The sequence below is a fragment of the Aythya ferina genome (genome assembly GCF_964211825.1).
Source record: "Aythya ferina genome assembly, chromosome: 5".
NCBI lineage: Eukaryota > Metazoa > Chordata > Aves > Anseriformes > Anatidae > Aythya > Aythya ferina.
The window spans coordinates 16,915,311-16,938,733 of NC_140301.1; the positions used below are offsets into that span (position 1 = coordinate 16,915,311).

Below are 23,423 nucleotides of genomic sequence, written 5' to 3' on the forward strand. Positions count from 1 at the left end.
CCTCTGATTCCTGATCAAAGAGTTAAGTGGGAATCTACCAATTACTGAGACAAACCACGTATTTGGCAAAGTTGCTTTAGTTTTGCTTATCGTCATTAAAATGGAGCTCTGCATCTTTTCCCAGTTCTGTCCAAAATGGCTGTAAGCAATCACTTAAGTTACATCCTCCGTGCCAGTTGAGTCAAGCTATGCTCGAGTACAGCTTTGTATGTCATGACCTGTCTCATCACCACACAACTGTGAGCTCAAAACTCAGTTCCAGCTGGATTCTGGAACACTGCCAATGAAGAAAGGTCAAGCTTTACCATAGACTGCATGACTTCACGTAGTCTAGCATCAACAAGTGATAAGAACACACAGAGTATCACTACTGATCCACTTCTGCAGTGTTGGTTTGACATCCCCAACCCTACAGCAAACAAAACTCTAAGTGCAGAAAGTTTTGAGTTGAGGTAAGGGTAGAAGTGCCTTTAAAACTTCAAGAATTAAGGTACAATAAGGCTTAAATATGAGTTTTCATTACTTGCACTGGTGTTCTGTGACACAGACCATATAGTACACATGCATCCAAGTCAGCCCAGCCTCCTTGAGTAGCTAGAACTGGGAAATACAGTCACCGGGCACACATTTGTCTTCTCCCCAAACACAAGCCAGCCCACAAACAGAATGAAGACCAAATAATTAGGAGAAGTGAGGGAAGTTCGAGTGAAAATCTTTTGCATATTGAATGTTTATTACAATAAAACATTGAGAACATTGCTTTTCTTTTTCACTATGGTGGTTACTGTTGATAATTCAGTTAAAAGCTTATTATCAGTGGAAAAAAATCTATGGCACCTTCCCCCTTCCCAACCATCCAAGTAAAGTATGTTATAAAGGCCTGGTTGTAACACAATGAATGCATTTTTCATGACTAAGTGTTCATTGTCTGAAATTCATATCTGTGATTTTAAAAAAGTACCTCTTAACACACCTGAAAATACATCTTGTAAGAATGCCAAGCTGCTACTGAATTCCCGAGCTATGTGCATCTTTGAAGTTCTCCTCACATCAAACTTCCAAATTAAGCTATTTAAGGTCTCAAAACTAGTATTATTACAACCTCGTACTTTGAAACAATGCAAACTGTAGAACAGTTTAGTACCTGGAGATTCACCTCTACTATAGATCTATTACACTGTTTGCAGTCAAAATATTTTTTTGACATCACGAACTAAGGCCCATAATTTGTAAGGGGTAGATGTTCCTTTACATTCCTTCTCAGCCAGCAATTACTTACAGATAAAAATAAAACAGTTTAAAAAGAAAGATTAATTAGTGGAACCGAAACTCACAATATACTCAGGCACTCACAGGTGAATTGTGGGTTCAAGTATTCAAACAGCCTTTTTCTCCAAGATGAGTATACATATAGCATTATTTGGCAATTCAGCACGACTGATTTTATGGATGCTAAGTCATGGTTACCTACACACTGCTTAGTAGACAGTTACCATGACTGGCTTTCACCAGACATGGAGCTAGCTGGTTCAAGAAAGGAATTCAGGTCTTAATTTTTGCAGTGTACTTGAGGCAATAACTATCTGATCCAAACCTACCTTACACTTTTCCCCAGAAAAGATGTAGTAATTCCGTATACTCACTCATCTCTTGCTACAGCCTACTTCAACAAACACACTGCAATAATGGAATCTGCTATGTTCTTTGACAAGTCCTAACACTTCAGAAAACAGTCTAGGAATAAAGGGAAATGAGAAGACATACTCCTGAAGAAGCTTTAGTTTTCAAAACACACATTTCAAATTCTTTGTACTATTACAGATACACATCTAAAAAAATAATAGGAAGAGGTTGAGCAATTCTCTAACACGTAACCGTAAATTTTATTGCAACAACCTACTGAACAAGTATTTGATTTTACTAGAGCAGAACAGTCAAAACATAAGTGAGATTGTGTCAAGTCACGTAACACTCTTAATTCTCATAATACATAGCCATAACTGGATTTTATTACTTTGCTTGAAAAACAGCATCTTATCCTTCCAGTGTTGCCTATACCCCCCTTTAAAAACAAGATTTTACTTTGTAATAACTGTCACGATCAGCTTATAAGCACAAAGTGGTCAACCTTAAGTGCAACCACACCATTTGAATTAAAACAAAAGACAGCCGCAGAAGGTACATACTAACTGCCTAACCCATTCTACATCATTTCAATATTACTGTGGAAGATGTTTCCTCATTCTTCTTCACCTGGAGTTTAGTGTTACTCTGACTTAACAGCATTCAAGTTTCTTCAGCCTAGCCTCTACCCTAAACTAGTACAATTTACAGTAGAATTAGTGATATTGTCCAGATAAAGGTTATCTGCCCATATCAGTAAAATTAAAAATAGTGTTTGTGTTAAACATTCTATTAAAACCTCCACAAATCCTGTGTCACAATGCCCTTTCTACAACATTGTCAGTATGTGTCATTAGCCATTATTTTGTAAGTATTACTTTACAACATGCAATGAGGCATGAGGCACACTGTTCCTTGCCTGTAAAGCAAAAAGTAGAGCTGGGGGGGGAGGGTGAGGCAAGCAACTGCAATAAACTGAACTTCTGGGTAATATAACTTATTTGGGTACTATATGAACTACAAATAACTCTCCTTCAATAGAATTTTTGAACAGTGAAAAACTGGATGAACTGACAATTCTGCAAATTGCAACTGAAGATTTTAAATGAAAATAACAGAAGATTGGTTAGCAACTAGAAGCTTAAGAACATTAAGAAACGTTATCATGAACAAAACTCACATTGTAGTAGGAAAGCAGCTTTTTCCCATTCATATGGTACATGGTCCCAGGCACTGCTGTATCAGAGATTTGAGCAGCACTCTTCTGAAGACTCCGCAAGTTTTAAATGAAGTTCTGAACAGGAGTTTTGCCATGCTAAAGCTGAACAGAAAAACTTAAGACACTGCCACTCCCTCTCCTCCCCCATTAATTCCCAGTGTCAGCCTTGAGACCAAGGCCTTTGTATGCCATCAGGGTCTGTGCAGTCTAAATAGCTTGTGTTCTGAAATAAACACCAGTTCCCCAAAAACTTCAACAGCTTCTGCACAAGGAAACCACACAAATGAAGGCATGAACTTGCTAGATTAAAATAAATTGAAGACATGCTCACAAAAAAAGACAACATGTAGCCCAGAGTTGTTTAAATTGTTTTATTTCAGAAATAAGAGAAAGACAGTATTATCCATTCAGCAGAGACCACCAAAATTAAAGATTAAGTCTTGCTTACTCTTTTCCGAGACTCATTAGGATTCCATCTGCCAGAGAAATACTCCCACCAATCCACACAGCTCTTCCAGCTCCCACCAGCCTGATCAGGCAAATAGGGTAAAATAAACTGACATTTTATTTTATTTTACTGCATCACAGATGGCTTTTCACAACAGATCAGTAGACAGCATTCTAACAGCTTTCTATGTTTCTATTTAGTGAAAGCATTAACAACTTTTTAATAAAAATCTGCTATCAGTTCTCATAACGTGAACCCATACTTGAAAGTTGAATCAAGAAGTATACCTATTCAAAATACAACTCAAGATAGATCCTCAGAAGAATCAAATTTTGATTTTATGAATTGAAGTTGACATACTTGCTTAAGATCTATTAGCTGGGCTCTGAAATCCTTTGTATCATCATGCTTCTTCCAATGTGAATGCTAGTAAAGCAACATTAGCAGACAAACAAGGAAAGGAAAAGGAAGTAATGCTGTATAACTAGAATCTGGACCAGTTACACATGTGCACTGATCTTTCTCTTTGGCAAAGGAAGAGGGAGAAATAACAGGCAAAGTAGTTATTAAAACTTGCCAGGATTTTAGATGCATGGCAGATTGCCTGATCCTACTGAGCACAGTTCAGAAACATTTCTTGGACTGTTAGGACTAACTTCAACATGTAATGGGTAGGACAGATTTTTGTTCTAAACTGCAATAGTTAGCTTGAACACTAGTTATCCCATAACTCGGAAACACTTTCCAAATAATTGAGGAAAAAACTCGGTGGGATTTCAACCCTTATAAAACAATAGCTTAAGCCTTGGCTTTGTTTTATGCACATATGGTAAAGCATTCAGATGCCGACAGTGTACTTCCTTAGGCTAACACCATACATATTCAAGTGAGATAAGACCAGAAATTACATAATTATCATTTAACTGCACTCTGAACTTTAAATTCTAATATAAACATTAATTTTTCATTGGTTCATAAGACATTATTAAAGATTATACTCCAAGATTGTAGACAAAAAGTATCTCTAAGCTAAAGAAACACCTTTGGATCCAAGAGTGATTACTTTATAGTTCAAAGGTTTCCAATATTTTTTTGTACCAATTAATTAGTTTACAAGCAGTAGACAAAATTCTGACATCTAAAATCAGGTTTTATACCTATATCTATCCATAGATACATGCACATTTAAACAAACATACAATTGCAGTTAATGCTTAATTCTGAAAAACAACCCTGGGGTTTGACAAATAGCAACATCAGATTATACTAGTAACAATTTCAAAAGCTATTGGGAATAGTTTTTATTAAATTAGTCTCTCTATTTAAATTCCTGTAAACTAGGAAGGACACTTCCGCATCCCCCCCACCCCAAGGACTTGTAAGATGTAAATCAGTTTTGTTGTAAAACGTATACAATTAGAAAAATATCTACCTCAAATGATCCAAGGGAGATGGTGATCTCTGACCCAGCACTAATATGCATGGATTTATTACCTTAAAGTATTATTAGGAATAAAACTCACATATGTTGAGATTAACTTCAGTTAGGATCAACTTCCTATTCAGCTTCATTTTTATTTTTTTTTTTTTATAATGAATGAGAAAGAACCAGTTTTAGTAGAATTACTGCATATGTACTTTCCTTCTGGAAGGCAAAAATTAAACTCAAAGTGTCTACAAATACCTACAGGTAAACTATTTTATTAGCAATACTAAGCAGTATCAGCTTTTTAATGTGAACAAGTTCATCCACAAGGATAATCACAGTATCATTAGACAAGTTCCGTTGTGCGATTTAGCTAGAGTAGTTATAAAATAAAGAAACACTTTGATTAAACTTATGTTTCCTTCTAGAAAAACTTCTTAATCAGTTTCCTTGAAGACACTTTATATTGTTAGCAAGCAGTAAAGCACTAGTGTTGAAAGGCACTAGGATTGTTAGCTAGTGTAACTTACTGTTGTCAGTACAGATACAGGCACTTGAAAGCTTAATAAATCAAGCCTGTAAAATACTGCTGTATTTGTGCAGAAGTCTGCTACATTCATTAACATGTTCAACAAGTTGTCCTGCAGTCATGTGGAAACAAGATTCATAGGGTAAATCTCTGTAGCACACTTTACAAGTTGGATCTTTCTTTGGCAGACATGCGAGAAGTGGCTTGTGTGTACGTCTTAATTACATCCTAAAAATGATAAGAGAAATATTCAGAACAAGTTCCACAGAAAGTAGTCATAAGTCACTTCAGAAAGAATTGCGTACTTATAGCAGCAATTTTGTTATTCTACGTAGCAAGCACAGCATCTAGGCGAGTCTCAAATAAGTGTGTATATATATATATATATATATATATATTTTTTTTTTTAAAGAGTACAGAAAATAGATGATTTGGTCTAAGGATCAACCTGAACAGCCTGCATTGCACTTACAGTTATCTTCCAGTACCTTTAAGAAACAACTAAAACAAGATTATCTTATATCACTGGTTAAGATATGTTTAATGTAGTTAGGAGTGATGCTTCCACATTTTTTAGATACCACATGCATTAATTCCTCCGACTTAAATCAAATGTAGATCAAAACTGATCTCTCACTTCGGTGGAGTTATGGAAAAAATGAAAAAATCCAACCCATGAAAATTCAACTACGCAAGTCATTAACATACCTTTTTCCCACTTTCAGCATTGTATTTGTCCAGTAATGATTGAATACGGGCACCATAGTCAGGATGAACATCAGTGAAGTTTTTCACCTTAACAGGAAAAAAAAAAAACAAGACAAGAACTTGATTTCTCTCCGTGAGATACCCTTCAATTTTTTTTTTCATATTCCATGGTCTATACCAGGACATACGAGGAACAGGAAGAGGAAAACACTTTTCCAAAAAAAAAAAAAAAAAAAAAATTGAATCTGACCAGCCAGAAAGGAGCAATGAGTACAATGACTCACTGTTTCTATAATGCCAAATTTACAGGTCTTTCCCAGTGGAATTTTGTTTTAAATCAGGAAAGTTCCAGTTCCTCCCTGACACTGGCTCTCTTCCTTCTCCGTAGACAAACATCACAGAATCATCTAGCTTGGAAGAGACTTCCAAGATCATCTAGTCCAACCTTTGGCCTAACACTACTGGCAGTCATCTGATTTTTAAAGTACTAAGGTAAACATATAGTGACATCCCCGATGTTCAGCAATCTTCTTATTTCCAGCAGCAAAGTCATTTTAACATGTTCTACATTTATTCCTGTAACTATGCACACATGTAAGTGTTCTGTATTCATAACTCCTGCACAAGAAAATCTAGAATTCCTGACCTTCTCCATAAGCATATTGATATTTTGATGAAAAGTTGCTACACTGCATGGAAGTCTGGAAAGAAGAGCAAAGACAAAAAATATCTAGGCTACTTACAGCTCTCTTCTGAATGAAGAGTTGAGCATCTTTAAGATGATCAGCAATATTTTTACACAGCCTTTGACGTTCATCCTCCTTCAGCACTTTGATATAGAAATCTCGCACCTTATAAACAGAAACAGTTTTATCTTGAAAACTGAACACTAAGCCATTCTGTCCATAGTACTTGGACTTAAAATTCATTATTACTGAAAAAATAGCTTTCACTTACTAGTCAGGCAACACTTAAATACAACTCCAAAGGCAGCCAATTGGCAAGTTGTTGGTTTTTTTTTTTTTTTTTCTCTCCAAGCAAACCTGCTAGCAACTCATTTCAAGCTTGAAATCACTCATTATCTAACTAGTGAAAACAAATATGCTGTTGGGCTCCAATTCACGAATTGATGATCATGACATTACATGTAAATTCTAGTTTTAGTATCCGCATACACCAGTTGCAGGAAAACTGAAAATCACTACCTCTAAATATCAACGCTCAAACATAGATGGCAGAGAGGTCGGTAAGAGTTGATTAACTGCCCTGTCAGCAAAAGGACAGTTATTCATCATTATTAAAATATACAGAGATCTTTCAAAGTTCTATGGTATCTGAACTTCAGGTTAGACCAAATGCTTCAGCAAAGAGATCCGTGATGGAATGTTCCTTGTTAGTATTCTTTAGACAGCCCATACACTCATCTTCTATAATAAGCAGCATAAAAGCCTCATACATCATACCTGAGACACATTATCTTCATTTGCACTATTGAAACGCTGCACATCTCCTGAAATACACATGCGGCTCTCCTTCACAACAGGCTGATCTTCTGGACCAGTAAAACTGTTTGGATAATAGTTTGGGGCACCACCTGAGAAGTGAATACAAACAGGGATGGAAGGAGGAAAAAAGAAATCAGATGAAAAGAAATCAGATCTCAGGTTAATTTAGAAGAGAAAGTGTACTTCGCCTAAAAGAACCTAAAAAAAAATCAATTTACTTTTTTAAAAACAGTTCTCAATTATATGTCGACCAAAGCTCAAGATCAGCTATTTTTCAGACAGTGCTTAAAAAAGCACTTACTACAAGCAGGATTTACATAAGTCTTTGGGTAAAAAACAGGTTTTGTTTCAGAAATAAGGAGGTCTGGCCATTTTCAAAACACCATTGCTCAGAATTTTAATGAAGTTGTGGAGGTCATTCAAGTTTTAGTCCAAAGGCAATATAAAAATATACTTCCAACTGCTTATTTGAAATAGGGTTACATTGAACTATGTAAGGGTCTGTATTTTAAACACAATCAACTTACAAGGCTTCAAAAAAAAAAAAAAAAAAAATTAAGAATCTGCTCTTGGATCGGAGTAATTGTTTTCAAGTTCCTGTTTTTTAAAGTATTTCCGCCTCCTCCTTCAAGAAGCGTTAGGACCCATAGCCCGGAGGAATACATGTTTGCAGCATGAGGCATAGCTTAAGTGTATACTGGCTTACGCTTAGGTATAAATCAGACACTATTGGACAAACACTGACAGAACATATCATGTAATAGAGGTAAAGTTAAAATTCCAGTCTTGACATTTATACTCCTGGCTTTCAGTTTCTTGGAAGTCAGAAAGCAAAGCAGTTCAACTTTTTAATGAGTCTGTATTTGCCTTCTTAACAGATTTAGTCTCTTTTATTTGTTAGAACAGATTTTTGCCTATACGTAAAAACAAAATACCAATTAAGTTCCGTGAAACCAGTTGTCAGGCATATTTCTGAATTTTAAACAATTAATATTTCAGCACTTTTGAAATAAGTCCCTTTTAACAAGTATGTTCCCAGACATACTTAAATGAACAAGCTAGAGACATAATTGAATTCATTTGACTTAGGGTATTCTGCACATGCCCTGATGATGACCTATCAGTAAGTTTTCAAAAACACATCTTAAGCTTCACTTCATTTAAGACTAAGTAAAATTCCATTCTTACAGGAGATTTTTTGTGTGGAGTTTACTCCACTTTGTGTGGAATTTACTCCACACAAATATCTAAACTCTGCTTTTCAGAAGTAATGCAAGAGATGGAGCCATTATATGTTTACATAATTGGTGTATGTATACATATGTATATATACACACAAATTGCAAATGAGTATTTGTCACAAGTGACAGTTATATACATCAAATTGAAAACCCAGATAGGAACTATCAATTATTTGATACAAGGCAGAAGTAAGAATGAACATCCACATCCTTTTGGAACATCAAAAAATGTATAAAGAACGCATTCTGTAGTCTACATATATATATGCTTATGTTTCTCACCATGTAAAAATAACTTTTGGCTATTTATATTTATTTAGCAAACATTTTATATCCCCTATGAACAGAAGAAACAGTACATGCAAGTATCATCATATTTAAAAGGATTTTCATTAATACCTTGGTTGTCAGTCACGCACATTGGTCCATCCCTCTGATAATTGGCTACACGAGCTCTGAAGGGGCAATTCACAGGAATTTGTAGGTAGTTAGGTCCCAGACGATGTCTATGTGTATCAGCATACGCAAAAAGACGACCCTTAAAAAAAATGCATAACATTAATAGATCTCTTTCAACCTTAGACTTAAAAATTTATTCCATCTGAAATATGGTCTAGTGGAAAGTGTCCTTGCCCATGACAGTTTGCATGTGCACAAAGCAAGTGACACTGCCCTGCATGACATCCTTGTCTATAAGTGGGAGAGACATGGATTTAACAGATGGACCACTCAGTAGATAAGGAACATCACAACCAGTTGCAGTAAACAGTTCAATGTTCAAGTGGAGACCAGTTACAAGTGGCATTTCTCAGGGATTGATATTGGGACCTATGCAGTTTAACATCTTTGCCAGCAACACGGACAGTGGGATTGAGTGCACCCCCAGGAAATTTGCCAATGACACCACACCAAGTTGTGTGATGCAGTCAACACACTGTAGGGAAGGGATGCCATCCAGAGGGACCTGAAACAGGCTTGATAAGTGGGCTCGTGTGAGCATCATGAAGTTCAACAAGACCAAGTGCAAGGTTGTGCACCTGAATCAGGGCAATCTCAAGAACAAATACAGGCTGGGCCGAGAATGGATTAAGAGCAGCCCTAAGGAGAAGGGCTTATTGAAGGGTGTTGATTGATGCTGGCTCACGTTTGGCTTCTCAATGTGTGCTTACAGCCCGGAAAGCCAGCCATATCCTGGGCTGCATCAAAAGAAGAATGGCCAGCAGTTTGAGGGAGGTGATTCTCCCCTTCCACTCTACTCTCATGAGACCCCACCTGGAGTACTGCAGCCTGCACTTAGGTCCTCAACACAAGAAAGTCACGGACCCACTGGAGTGATTCCAGAGGAAGGCCACAACACTGGAAGAGAGTGCTGGAGCAACTCTTCTTAGAAGACAGGCTGAGGGAGTTGGGGTTGCTCAGCCTGGAGAAAAGAAGGCTGCAGGGAGACCTTATAGTGGCCTTCCAGTACATAAAAGTGTCTACAAGAAAGCTGGAGAGGAACTTTTTACAAGGGTAAGCAGCAAGAGGACAAGGGGTAATGGCTTTATAAGAGGGTGATGAGGCACATCCACAACCTCTCTGACTTGCCCAGAGAGGTTGTGGATGCCCCATCCCTGGAAGCATTTAAGGCCAGGTTGGATGAGGCTTTGAGCAACCTGGTCTAGTGGAAGGTGTCCCTGCCCATGGCAAGGGGACTGTAATGAGATGGTCTTTAAGGTCCCTTCCAACCCAAACCATTCTGTGATTCTATGATACAGTGATAGCAATACTTCCATAAACAAGGAAATATGAGATTTTGACCATAGTTTACCTGCAGCATCTTATCAGGGCTAGGTTCAATACCAGGTGGCATGTTGTTTGGATCATATGCCATCTGTTCTACCTCTGCAAAGTAATTGACAGGATTCCTGTTCAAAACAAGCTTTCCCACAGGAATGAGAGGGTAGTCACCATGTGGCCAGATCTATAAGACATTAAACACATGCATTAAAATAAATGTTGTATTATGTAGCTTAAATAATAAAACAGGCAAGAGCTACCTAATAGTCTCAACTGAGAGAATACATTACTGAAGTCATTTCTATTTTGCTAATAAATGTTGAGGAACGTCCAAGTCTTTTGCAATTCAGAGTATTCATGCAACTTATTTCATCACAGCATAATCTCAGCACTTGACTACTTAAATAAAATACCCACAGGCACTTGAAGAGATGCCTAGGAATGCAATATTGTAGGTGGAACTGGTAGCATGATTGTTTTCGGCTACTACAAAATATAACCAGCTTAACTAGCCTTTTCTTTCTCCTCTTGGCCTAAACTTTCAAGGTCAAAATTATTTGGCCATTTCAGGGGAGCAATATTTGAGGAAAAAAATACAAGTCTGTTAGTCTTTCAGCATGCCATTCTTTGGAATAGCAAATAGAAATCTGACAAAAGATGAGACCAAGATCAGAAACTACATGATCAACAACATTCAAAACTAGCTAGCTCAGGGTGTGACTATGATCTGAGATCAGACTTTTGAAATGCAGTACAGTTGTAATCTACAAGCCTAAATCAAGCCCTAAACATATTTCTCCGAGGAAGAACAACATCAGATTTTACACTATACCACAGGAATTTGATCTGATTTCCAGCTTTCTGGATTAAATACCCAGCACTCAAAATTAAATAACTGGACATATTCCCCCCCATCCCATGCCCCAATATGTTTTACAGGTATATGATTTCATCTCTGGAATTTCTGACTCATCCTGACCATGTAATAAACAGCACACTTAAAAAAAAAAAAATGAAGTGATAGGAATAAAAGGGACAGACCAACTGTAGTCATAAGAACTGGACCCTAAACAGTGCTACTCTGTGGAACCTGTTTGCTTTATTTATGGATAAGCTTGTTTCCGGCATTTCCTAAGTTTTCATCTCATGACCTCTTAAACAAACTGAAATAAAATATTCACAGTTGTAGCAGATATACCTTAGTTAAGTCAAAAGGATTAAATGGAAACTTCTCTGCTTCTTCAAATGTCATAACTTGAATGTAGAAAGACCAGGATGGGTAGTTGCCATGGGCTATGGCATTGTAAAGATCACGTATTCCATAATCAGGATCAGTAGAAGCCAGCCTTCCTGCTTCCTCAACAGAAAGATTTTTGATGCCCTGATCAGTCTAAAAGCAATGAGAGAAATAGAACCAGTTATAAATGCAGAAATTACAAAAAAAAAAAAAAAACACACAAAAACATGTTTTTAACAAGACTCAAGATTTAAGAGCATGATTGTCCATCTCCTAATCCCCAGCAATTTAGGTTCAGAGTACATTCAGTAGTACACATTACATTCAACAGCTGCTTTCCAAATAAAAGTTAGTTCTATGATAAAGCGCAAATCAGAACAAGTCCAGATGAGGGCCACAAAGATGATCAAACGGCTGGAACACCTCTGTTACAAGGACAGACAGAGTTGGGGTTGTTCAGCCTGGAAAAGAGAAGGCTGCAGGGAGATCATATAGTGGCCTCTTAGTATCTAAACAAGAGCCCACAAGAAAGCTGGGGAGATAAACTAAAAAAGGGTAGATTTAATTTCGATAAGAAAAATTCTTTAGCATGAAAGGTGATAAAGGCACTGGAACAGGTTGCCCAGGTAAGTTGAATGTGTTTAAGGCCAGGTTGGATGGGGCTTTGAGCAACCTGGTCTAGTTGAAGGTGTCCCTGTCCATGGTGGAAAGGGGAAGAGGGGATTGGAGTTCAGTGATCTTTAAGGTCCCTTCCAACCCAAACCATTCTGATTCTGTGAAATAAATGTAATACTATACTACAGAACAAAAATATGATACAGCACATCAAATAGAGATGTTTCCCTTTACAGACAGAGTATTCCTTTACTATCTTACCATCCCATCCCTTCCTATAGACCACATGCCAACACAAACTGATAAAAGGGTGGCCACCTTCAATGCTGAACATCCTACATGATCTGTAATTTTTAAACTTTTTTCTCCTTCCCCTTAATTTCTGACACTTTTAGCACTGAAGTCTCATTTTTATAAGCTTCTGACACCTCAAAAGGTAAAAGCTGCTATGCAATCCTTCTTGGTTTAACATAATGGTTTCTCAAGTCTTGCTCCAAAGGCGTGTCCAGCCTCTACTAACATCTAACAAAGTAAGAATCTGTGTTGTCTTTAAAACTGATGGGAAGTTGTTTCCAAGCAAGATGTACTACCAAGTACGTTCTGACAAAGTCATAAAAGTTCTGTAAGTTTCAGCCACAGAGCTCTTAGGAATTGAGGATTATATTGCTTGACTCACATACAACTTGGAAATACTGTATCAGTGTGACTCATATACAGAATGCTAACAGGAACAATAACCAGAGCCAGACAGAGGATTTTTACCTGAAGAAACAGCTGTTGAATCTGAACTACGCTGTAGCCATGAACATATCACATACATTAAAACATTCCTAAACAGGAACATCCTTCATTCATTAGATGTATGCAACTGATGAAAAACATACACCATTTACATTTGGTCTATGCATGAATAAATGTTTTCTGAACTAAAAATTAACTACAGAACATTCAGACAACCTTCGTTATTTTTTTAAATTCAGTATGACATATCTTTCCAAGAGATAACTGGAGAAGAACATACCTTCACATGAAACTTGCAATAAACTGCTTTCCCACTAGCATTAATCAGTTTAAAAGTATGTGATCCATATCCATTCATATGGCGATATCCATCAGGAATACCACGGTCACTAAACAAGAAAGACACCTAAAGAGAAGAACCCAACAACATTTGCTCGTTCAACAGTACAAATAAAGGACCACTTGAGTCAAAGGTCACTTAAATTCATCTGCATCACTGGAAGTCATCTTAACGAGAGAAAATATTCTAGGATGTTATAGTTTAAGGTTCTAAGACTTAAACTAAGACTGCTTAGACTTTCCACATACAAGGATGTGAATTGAACTTGTGTGAAGAAGTATGGCCACATGAAATATTCGTTATCTTTAGGTTAATATTGCACATTAATGTTATCATTCTCCCTATAAGCACAGGGCAGATAAGCATGGATAATTTAAATATACAATTTTCAACAGGTTTTAAAAAACATCTGAAATGCGAAGTCCTGAATAACTGATTTCTCAAGCAATAAACATACCACCATGCAAAGCTATTCCAAATGCAGCTTCCTTTAGGCTTATTACCACAAACAATACTTGTGATACCACTTCCCAAGCAGTAGTAACTGAAAGGCTTTCAGATTAATCCATTTTCTTTTTCAAAAGGATACATATACTGAATTTTGTATTTGCTTCTTTTGGTATAACATTCTTCTCTATACATAATGTTAATATACAGTTTGCTGACGATCGATATTCTCACTACTTTAATACTAAGAAAGTCCACTAACTTCCCCTTTACCTCTATGTAAAATATGATTATGGAAACAAAAATCCTGTCTATTTCATAGTCTATAAAAGAAAAGGCAAAACTAGAAAAACATAAAAACATGTCAAGAGCATTAAAAGCTATAGTAGGCCTCTGACCTTTAGAGTTCTTAAAAGATTACATTGGATCCAGATAAAGCAGTTTCAGTTAAAAACTTATGTTGCCATGATATTCAAGAGAACCTTACCTGATGCAAAGACTCAGGGCGAAGACTCCAAAAGTCCCATACCATATCTGCGTCCTTCAAATGAGTCTGAGGGTTCCTCTTTTGGCTATGGATGAAGGATGGAAACTAATTTGTCAGGGGGAGGGGAGGGAAAAAAAGTTTAACTTCATTTTGCAAGTCATACAGGATATGCTAAGCAACTTCTGGTACTGAATAAGATGTACAGGGTTTTTTTCCTAATACATTTTTATCTACAAAAGGAACAAGACAGTGAAAGATGAGAAAGTTTTTCAATTACCATAACTTCACTGATTTGACTCTAAAAGCAAAATATTTACAATTATGATAAACAGGATGCTCAGAGCCAGACAATGCTTTCAACTTCTGCCTAATAAAATAAGGCAAGTACTCAGATTTCATATAAACTATTGGATATTTAACTCCAAAATGAATACAGAGATATAAAATATAATATTATAAAATATCAATTTAAGTCATACAGAACAACTCTATTCTTAGGAAAGTCCCCTCTTCTTACAAAGTACAGTTAAACTTACACAAATAATCAGATTTAATACAAAAGAATTTATAAGAAGCTTTTCAGCTTTCCTTCGAATAGCCTTGAAATTTAAGACATCTACAGAGTAAATAGCTATTTCTAACACCAGTGAAGCTGAAATGACTTGAGGGTTAAAATCACAATTATTTACCTGATGGCTATTATGCAGGGACATGTGCAAAAGCAAACAGCTAAGCACGTGTGGTATCAAAGTACCAACATAAGTAATCAAGCTTTATCTCTTATTGAAGTTTTTTTTAAATACCACCTTATCAAATCAAAAACTATTGGAACATCCAATGGATAGAGTAAGCATGTCAAAACATGTAATTTTGCTTCTCAGTGAAGCAAAAATAAGATGTGAACAAGCCTTTGGACTCTTTCACGAAGTACCATTGTCTTTGGTACATACTTACCAACATTGCATCCCGAATAAAGAAGATAGGAGTATTGTTTCCCACAAGATCCCAGTTACCCTCTTCTGTATAGAATTTCATTGCAAAGCCTCGAGGGTCACGAACTGTATCAGCTGACCCAGATTCTCCAGCTTGAAGAAACATAAGAATGTATACAAGTGTTACAGTATGAAACCAATTCTAAGCATAAAACTATGGAACTTTAGAATATGCCATAAGATCCTGAGAGTGTTTGGCTTTTATTTATTTATTTTTTTTTTTAATTAAAGTCTCTTCTTTACTATGGAATTTGTTATATTTGCCATAATACTTCAGACAGTGCCTGAAGCTTCCAAAGTGTAAATAGACACCCACCCAAGCATGCAGGCCATAGTTGATGCAAATTCTAGTCTTTATTGGTTTGAGTGGATGTACTTGTTTGCTTTATCACTAACAGACATCAGATAAGGCTGAATTGGCAAAAAGTATATTAGCTTGTGTATTAAATCCCATTGTGAAAGCTCTCGTTTGGAAGGTAGCAATCTAAGTAGTGTATGCAACTCATAGAAGAGTTGCAATGCTTCTAATTACCCCCCAGCTTTACCCAAAACAATCCTTTCAGTGGGTAGATTACACCACAGCAAAAGCATCCACCACGATACCTGATCAAAAGCATTCTAGATGTATTCAGAAACAGTTAATGCTAGTCAGCATGTTGAAATAATTAAGACACTCAATCTCTCTTGGAAAATCATTGTTTACTATGAAATAACTAGGAAGAAACATGTTTAAACATAGCAGGGAAAGGAAAGGTAACAGTGCAACATACCTCTTTAGCACAGTTTGCTCATCAAGCTCAGCTGTGTGCTTTTTACCCCAACCCCCAGAGGACATTCCATGAGCACCTGAGTTTTGGTGACAGTAAAGGCTAGTAGGCCAAAAACAGCAGCTACTTGAGCTTTGTCCTCTTCCTCCCCTTCCCTTTTCTCCAAGACAATTTTCCAGAACTAAATTCTCATTAGAATTTTTTTAAACATAAAATAGTAACATACCTTTTTAAAGGTCATTTTTCTATCAGGTATAAGGTATTTCTTATAATTCACGTTTTACCTAATATCATTTAAGATTGTCAATTCATTCATTCAGCTCTTTAGAAAAAGAAAGAAGATTTTGTTTAGAGAAGATTATTATTTGCCTAGAGTTTATTTTCCACACCACTCATCTCAAAGTCATTAATACAGTGGAAGATTTCAAGCCTTCAAATTTCAAGTGTAGAACTGCAGTATGCAAGTTCGTTTTTATGATCCATCCAGAAACAAAGTAAGCTTTCCATCACAACCAAAAATAGCAGACTACCATTTCTTTCTTCCACATTGTAAGGGAGAAAGTACCAACAGAAGTACCTACAGTGGGTTCTTGCCAGAAGGCACAGACCCTGCTTATCATTGTTTAAGGTCTTAAAAATTAAATGAAATTGACAGAAGAGGAATTAGGTGCCATAACATTTCAAAATATCTGAAGTTCAATTTCAGTGCTCTGTAATGCAAACATATCAATATCAGTGTTAACTATTAGTACCCATGTAAGAAGATACACAATAACTTCACAGCCTTACCAACAGTTGAGAACCGTATAGCAATTGGTGTTCTTTTTCCAATGTGTTCAAACACTTTTGCCTTACAATACTTCGTAATATCATGAGTTACTTCAAAATAGCCAAAAGCACCTGAAAAAAAGCATTTAGAAATATCAGATTATCAGGATACTTTCCTGTCACTTGCAAAGCACATTATTCAGTGCTGCCTGCTTGAACATCATAAAACCAAAAGAAATCATGGAAATACACCAGTTTAAATCTATGCACTAAATTACCCAAGAACAAAGTTTATATCACACACTACATACTGCTTGCACAGCATTTCCCCCTCCCAATCCTGAACACATCGTTAACAGTTCCTGGCAGCAATACAGGCCTTACTTCTGCTCTACAAAATAAACAGTAACTCTGAGTGCTTTTCTGCCAAGAGTTTACATATTTATCTCTGAGCAAGACATGTATTTCTTCAATCCTGGCATGCGTTGCAGCACTGTCGGTCCATCTTTAAACCAGATGAAGCAACACAGTTACTTTTACTCCCACAGAGGAATTTTTTCTGTATACACTCACATTACAATAAGATTCAGTCCATAGTTTATAAGCTGTATGTAACAAAACAGATGCCAGTTCCACAACTATGAAGGTATAGGCAGATGTTAAAACTGAATTATAAAAAAAAAAAAAAAAAGTAAAAAGTCACTTTAAGCTTCACATGCTTGATCCATCTACCTTCAGGTCAAAGATACTACAAGTGGTTCTAAACTAGGCTTTAATTCCTGTTCTTGCTGTTATTAGTATAACTAGATCATAGATTATATTGTAATGCAACGCATCTATAAGAATTGGTTATCTCAAAGATTTTTAAAGCCTAGTGCTGCATGAAGAAAAACACAAATAAGTATTAATGAAACATACCTGCTCCTTTTGCATGCACAACTCTTTCAGGAATCCTCTCTCTGTCAAAATGAGCCATCTCATCAGTGAAAACAACATCTTGAACCAGAAGAGGACCACGGGGCCCTACTGTCATAAGATTGAGCTTATCCCCAATTGGGTTCCCAGCTCCAGTGGTCAAGACATCTGGCCTCTGAAAAAGGAAGTCAGGATCAACACCAGAAGCCAAAAATCCTCTAAGCCACATAACACCCATACCTGGTCAACAGTTGTATCACATATGAAAGTACATTAGAAAACAGCATAAGATTCTGGAAATTGTTACAGAAATTAGAGGCACAGCTGCATCAGCACAGTCCTATGTCTGAGGCTACTTAAGAACAGCAGTTAATGTCATAGATAACCACGGAATGTTTTCAATGGTTCAGAAATTTTATTAAGACTTTACCTTGCTTCAAGAAAATATGAAGTCACAGCAATGACTAGAAGGCACACATTACTACCATCATTAGTCTGAAAGAGTTGTGATAATGACATAAGCAGGAACACCCAGGGAATCACTCCAGATTCAAACCTGGAGTGATTGAAGGAAGAGGATTATCAGAAGCCCTACTGTAAGTTATTATCTGTCAAAAGGACAGGAAACCAGAACTGTCTTTTTAAAGGAATTGCCTGAAATAGCCCATATTCAACGTTTGCCCCACCCTTCCATACCACATCTAAGTTAACCATTCTTGTAGGCTCCTTCCAAGTGCAGCATCTTTGTGCAGTGGGAGTGACCCTGTACCCAAAGATGAGAGACACCCCAAGATCACTCCACTGCTAGAATTCTGTAGCATTATTTAACTAGTGTCCTCCCACTTCCCTTAAAAAAAAAAAAAAAAAAAAAATCCAGCAGAGAAGAATTTATCTGCATCACATCTACATTCATACTCCCCTATAAGGTGACAGATCCATTTCGCTGAGTACTGCATAAAACATAGCAAGCAAAAGTCCATCAGCTCCAGAGACCTGATGGTGGCAGACATCAGGTTTGTCCCTGGGGCACATCTATTAACTGTTGGGAGCAGGGGCAGCATTGGTCAAGGATATTGAACAGAATTCAAGTTGGCAAGAAAAGAATAAGCAAAGAACTTGCAACAGATATTTGAGCTCAAATATTTGAGTCAGACCATAGCTATTTAACACCAAATCCACATTTATACATTGCACTAAACTGGCATGTATCCACATAGGATACCAGTATCGTCCCACCCTTTTCTGCCAGAAGCATCCACGTAACTGAACCATGGGAAATGCACCAGGACAAACCCACTCATCCCCTCCCTTTTACAGTTTCGTTAATGAAAAGGGATGGGATGAACAAAGTAACCCTTGATGAGGCATTTACTACTATCAGTGAGTTCATGGGTTCCAACTTTATCCTGACAATCCACATTTTTCCTGAAGTGTTTTAATCCTATCACTGAACAGGCAAAATTCCAGCCTGTAACTCATGGAAGAGTATGCTGCACCCAACTAGCCTCCAGATACTTCCCAAGAGACAGCTCAGAGACAGGGGCAGAACAATTACTCACATCTACACCCAGAGCTCTGGGTGAGGTGAAGCACGCAGGAGGAGTCATTTGCCTTTGTTTAGCACTGGTACATGAATAACCACATAAAAGACATTTGACAGGATAACTGCATTTCCAACGTGTTCTTACTAATATGCAGCATGTGCTAACTGACTTGAAATCACAAAATAACCAGGTTCTTTATTCTTCATTCACTAATTCATTAGCTATAAGCATATATTCAATTCCTAGACTACTTCAGGATATTTGAAATGCTAACCTACATTGCAGTTGATACAAACTTTAAAGAATGTTACAAACATTCAAACAGTTACAAACAGGAACTTTACAGATGTTCGGAAACTTACAAAGTTGCCATTTAAGCTTTATTTAGAGTACTCTCAAGTTAAAGAAACGTTTACTTCAATGAAAATATTACCTAGAGTTTGTCAATGGAAATAAAGAGAAGTGGAAGCTGTTCTCAATACTCTTTCCCCTGCTTCTCTTCTGCCTGCCTTATATTATGTTCAGTTTTAAATGGGCCAAAGAAAATGATTTCACTGCTCACTTTGAGCAGTCACCAGGGCAGATGGAACTGAAAGTTCTCATTCTTAGTTATGCTAAAGGTTTAACATCTCAAAATAGTATTCTAATAAACACATGTCCACAGGTGAGACCAAAAATTTGTCACAATATAAGAGGATTGTAAATTCAACTTTTAAAACTTGTTTTTTAAATTCAACTTTTTAGTCAAGAAAGTTTTGCTTAGGTAAACACTTCTTAAAAATCCAATTCCTGCACTTTTTCTTTGATTTTCATCATTTTTGCTGATTAAAGTTTTCACATTTCTAAAAGCTAAAAAACAATATTCATTTATTTTACCAAGCATAAGTTCTTTTTCTTTTTTTTTTTTATATATGAGTATGACAGTCATCAATACAAGACGAGCAAGCTCTTTGTAACGTGAGAAAAAAAAAAAAAGATCCCACCGATGGCATCCTAAGCTTCTGTATCTTTCTCTCCACATTTCTTGTACTCCTATTGATAAGACATGTCCATCCTTCCTACATGTTCCACGCATACAGAGACTTCCACTGCATCCTCTCTCCACAGCAGCCTGTGGCACTGCAACATACAAACCCTGTGCACATCTCAAACACCATTTATAAATTCTGCATACTACAATTCAAAAAGAAGGAAACTTGGTGATTGGATTCTGGATTTCTAACACAACACATCTCCTCTGCAGTCCCTGTTACACCCCCCTGCAGCCCACAGAGTGGGATTCTAAAGTCACTGATATTTATGTCCTTGTGGAGCAGCTACCTAGCTCCACCCAGTCCACTGAGGCACAGAGAAGTCATGGAGAGCTACCCTGCTCATCTGGAATTGTTTACAAATTCTGAAAAGCCCAGTAGGTTTAACTATACAGGGGTAGGACTATAACACATAAACCTACTCCCGTGACCTGCTGCTCAGCAAAGCCCTCAAAAGCCCTTGGTAAGGGACAGACAGCAGGAAAAACCCACCATGTATCCTTAGTTTTAAAAAGGAGTTTTTGATTTGCCCATAAAACCTTTTGAAGGTTTTATAATACCTTCAGCATAAGTACCTGAAGGGAAAAAACGCTGCATGTTAGTTAAAAACTATATATGCAACAAAGTGTGAAGGCTGGTAAACGCAGCCTTTTTCAAATGAACAAGCTACATTGTTGCCCAAAAACCTATTTCTTCCATGACATTAGCATATAAGACTGCTAGAAACAATATCTAAAAATACATCTTTCTGAAACAAAGCATATCAAAAACATTTTAGTGAAGAGTTTTGTAGCTGTAAAGTCTCTTGTATAGGAAAACTTTCTAAGATGTTCTTTCCAATGTTGGCATGAGAAGTACGAACACTTTTTCAACCAGTATGATATATTCCCCTTAGTTTCAGGATAATGGCATGCAGGGCACACAAAACAAGTCCGTCCACGTGAGGAAGGAGGAGGAAACACATTAGTTCCAACAAGAACCCTCAGACTACTCCTGGCTTTGAGTTTGATGCCTGTATTTTCATATGGTTGGGAACTGCACACAGCCAAAACCTGAAGAGATGAACATGCAGATTCAAAGCCACTGTCACAGGAATTGAAGCCAGGAGAATTTTAGTCACAGCTGTTGTAAACACCATACATCAAAGTGCATACTTCCAGGCATTACTGATACTTTGCACCTTATACAAGTCACTTTAAAATTCTAATAAGCCTTCCCTACTCTCTATCTGAAGGTCTCATGACTCCTTATGCAACACAGGCTCTGTGCTACCTCCCAGTCTCCAAATTAACCTTGGCCTATATTTAAATATCGTTTCACTACAGAAAAGCTAAGCTGCCATCTATATAAATAATATCATCAACAGTCCAAGAGTAAACTGTGAAATATGGCAGAATATGGCATATCTTACCACTGAAATAGTCTTCATACAGTACTTTTTTGGTGAAAACAAGAAAAGAAAAACGACTACAAACAGGGGGAACTGTTCTTTTAAGAAGTAACCCTTCCGAAAACCCTTCAGTAAAGTAGCCCATAGTGTTTTATGAGACGGCTGGTCAGCGTGAGCAGCACAAAGGGTATTTAATGCCCCAAACGCGTTCCTGTCAACACACCTAGTGGAACCTGACACGGCGGCTCTGAAGAGCCACGACACCAGGCATCGCAGCGCTTACACGCTTAAACAAGCATTTCTGTGGGCATTTACTTGTGCAGGAGGGCTCTGCAGCCCACTACCCATCCCCACGCCTTGCACCAACCTCCCGCCCCGGTCCTACCCGCAACCACCCCCCGCTGCCATCACCCCTGGTCACCAGCCCCCCTCAGGGCGCCCCCCTCTCCCCTCAGGGCGCCCCGCGACCGTTACGGCCCCGCCGCCGCGCACCTGCGAGCCCCGCTGGCTCTGCCACTGCTTCAGCTGCTCCGCGGCGACGTCGCGGCCGTCAGCCATCTTGCGAGCTGCGGAGCCCCCCGAGAGAAAAACCGAGAGACTGAGCGGGCGGGCAGGAGGCAGGGAGGGAGGGAATGGCGGGCGGTGGGGCGGGGCGGGGCCGGGCTCGCTCCCAGGCAGAAGGCAGCAGCGAGGTGACCCCGCAGCGCCTGCGAGTAGCGGCAGCCACCGCGCCTACGCCACCCACCCCTCTCCACGGAGCTGCGCCCACCCACCCCCGCCGCCCCGACCAATAGCCCCGCGCCCTGCTGGCAGAGCCAGCTCTGAGTGGCTCAGAGTGGTGTCAATCACAGAAGCGAGACCCCCCCCCCCTCCCCTCCCCCCTTCCCTTGCTCCCCCTCCCCTGACGGGGCGGGAGCGCGAGGCGGTGACCGTTGGTGCTCTGAGGGGAGGTTGGAGGCTGCTGAGGGCTCGCTCCTTACTCAGCCTCTAACGCGTGTCATTAATCGCATCGCGGCGCGTAAGCTCGATTTTTGTCACGCGTTTTTGAGGTGTCAGAGCTGTCCAAGGCTGCCAGTTGGGCAGAAGCTGCTTAGCAGCGAAGAAAGTTGCAGGATGAGGGCACGGAAAAGCAGCGCGCTCGGGGAGTTTGTGAGGCAAGGGTTGCAGCGGGAGAAAGGCTTGCGTTGCACAATCCAAGTGCCCAGGTGCATAGTTAAATGTTCATTCTTGCATCTGTACTTCAAAGGAGGTGTAGGTGATAGTTAACATTACTCATAACTCACGTGTGCCCAATTGTAAACAGTATTTCTTCGGACGCCTCAAGTTGTAACCTAAAAAAAAAAAACACTTTCACCGCTGTTACAAACAAGAAAACACCCTGGGTTATATTTATAAATGAGGTAAATACAGCCCTCCTCTCAGGCACTTGCAGTTCTGCTCCTACAGCCCTTGCGTGCTGAGCTTTCTAAACCACAGCACGCAGTTGTGTCCCTTGTACTGCAACAGTAATAGCACAGGGCTCTGCCTTCGTGCCTTACAGATGAGCTACAGAGGGTAAAAGTGGTTAGCAGGGGGGTATTTTTCCTATTTGTGAGGTAAATCCTTTCAGCAAGAGGAATAATCTGTCTTCAACAACTATATTACATGACATTGCGCACTCAGAAGGTAGAT

The 23,423-nt window shown here is 38.4% G+C and overlaps 1 protein-coding gene across 1 annotated transcript; it reads right to left on the minus strand.

The window, feature by feature from the left end:
• Positions 1–3,199: 3,199 nt before the first annotated feature.
• Positions 3,200–22,518, minus strand: CAT (catalase). The gene is made up of 13 exons (XM_084520795.1): positions 22,245–22,518; positions 17,791–17,962; positions 16,894–17,004; positions 15,300–15,430; positions 14,346–14,450; positions 13,352–13,477; positions 11,677–11,868; positions 10,510–10,662; positions 9,099–9,237; positions 7,417–7,547; positions 6,697–6,804; positions 5,954–6,040; positions 3,200–5,473 (listed from the first exon to the last, which is right to left on the minus strand). The coding sequence occupies exons 1-13, from the start codon at positions 22,308–22,310 to the stop codon at positions 5,408–5,410; spliced, it is 1,587 nt and encodes a 528-aa protein (XP_084376921.1). The 5' UTR covers positions 22,311–22,518; the 3' UTR covers positions 3,200–5,407.
• Between the last annotated feature and the right edge of the window lie 905 nt (positions 22,519–23,423).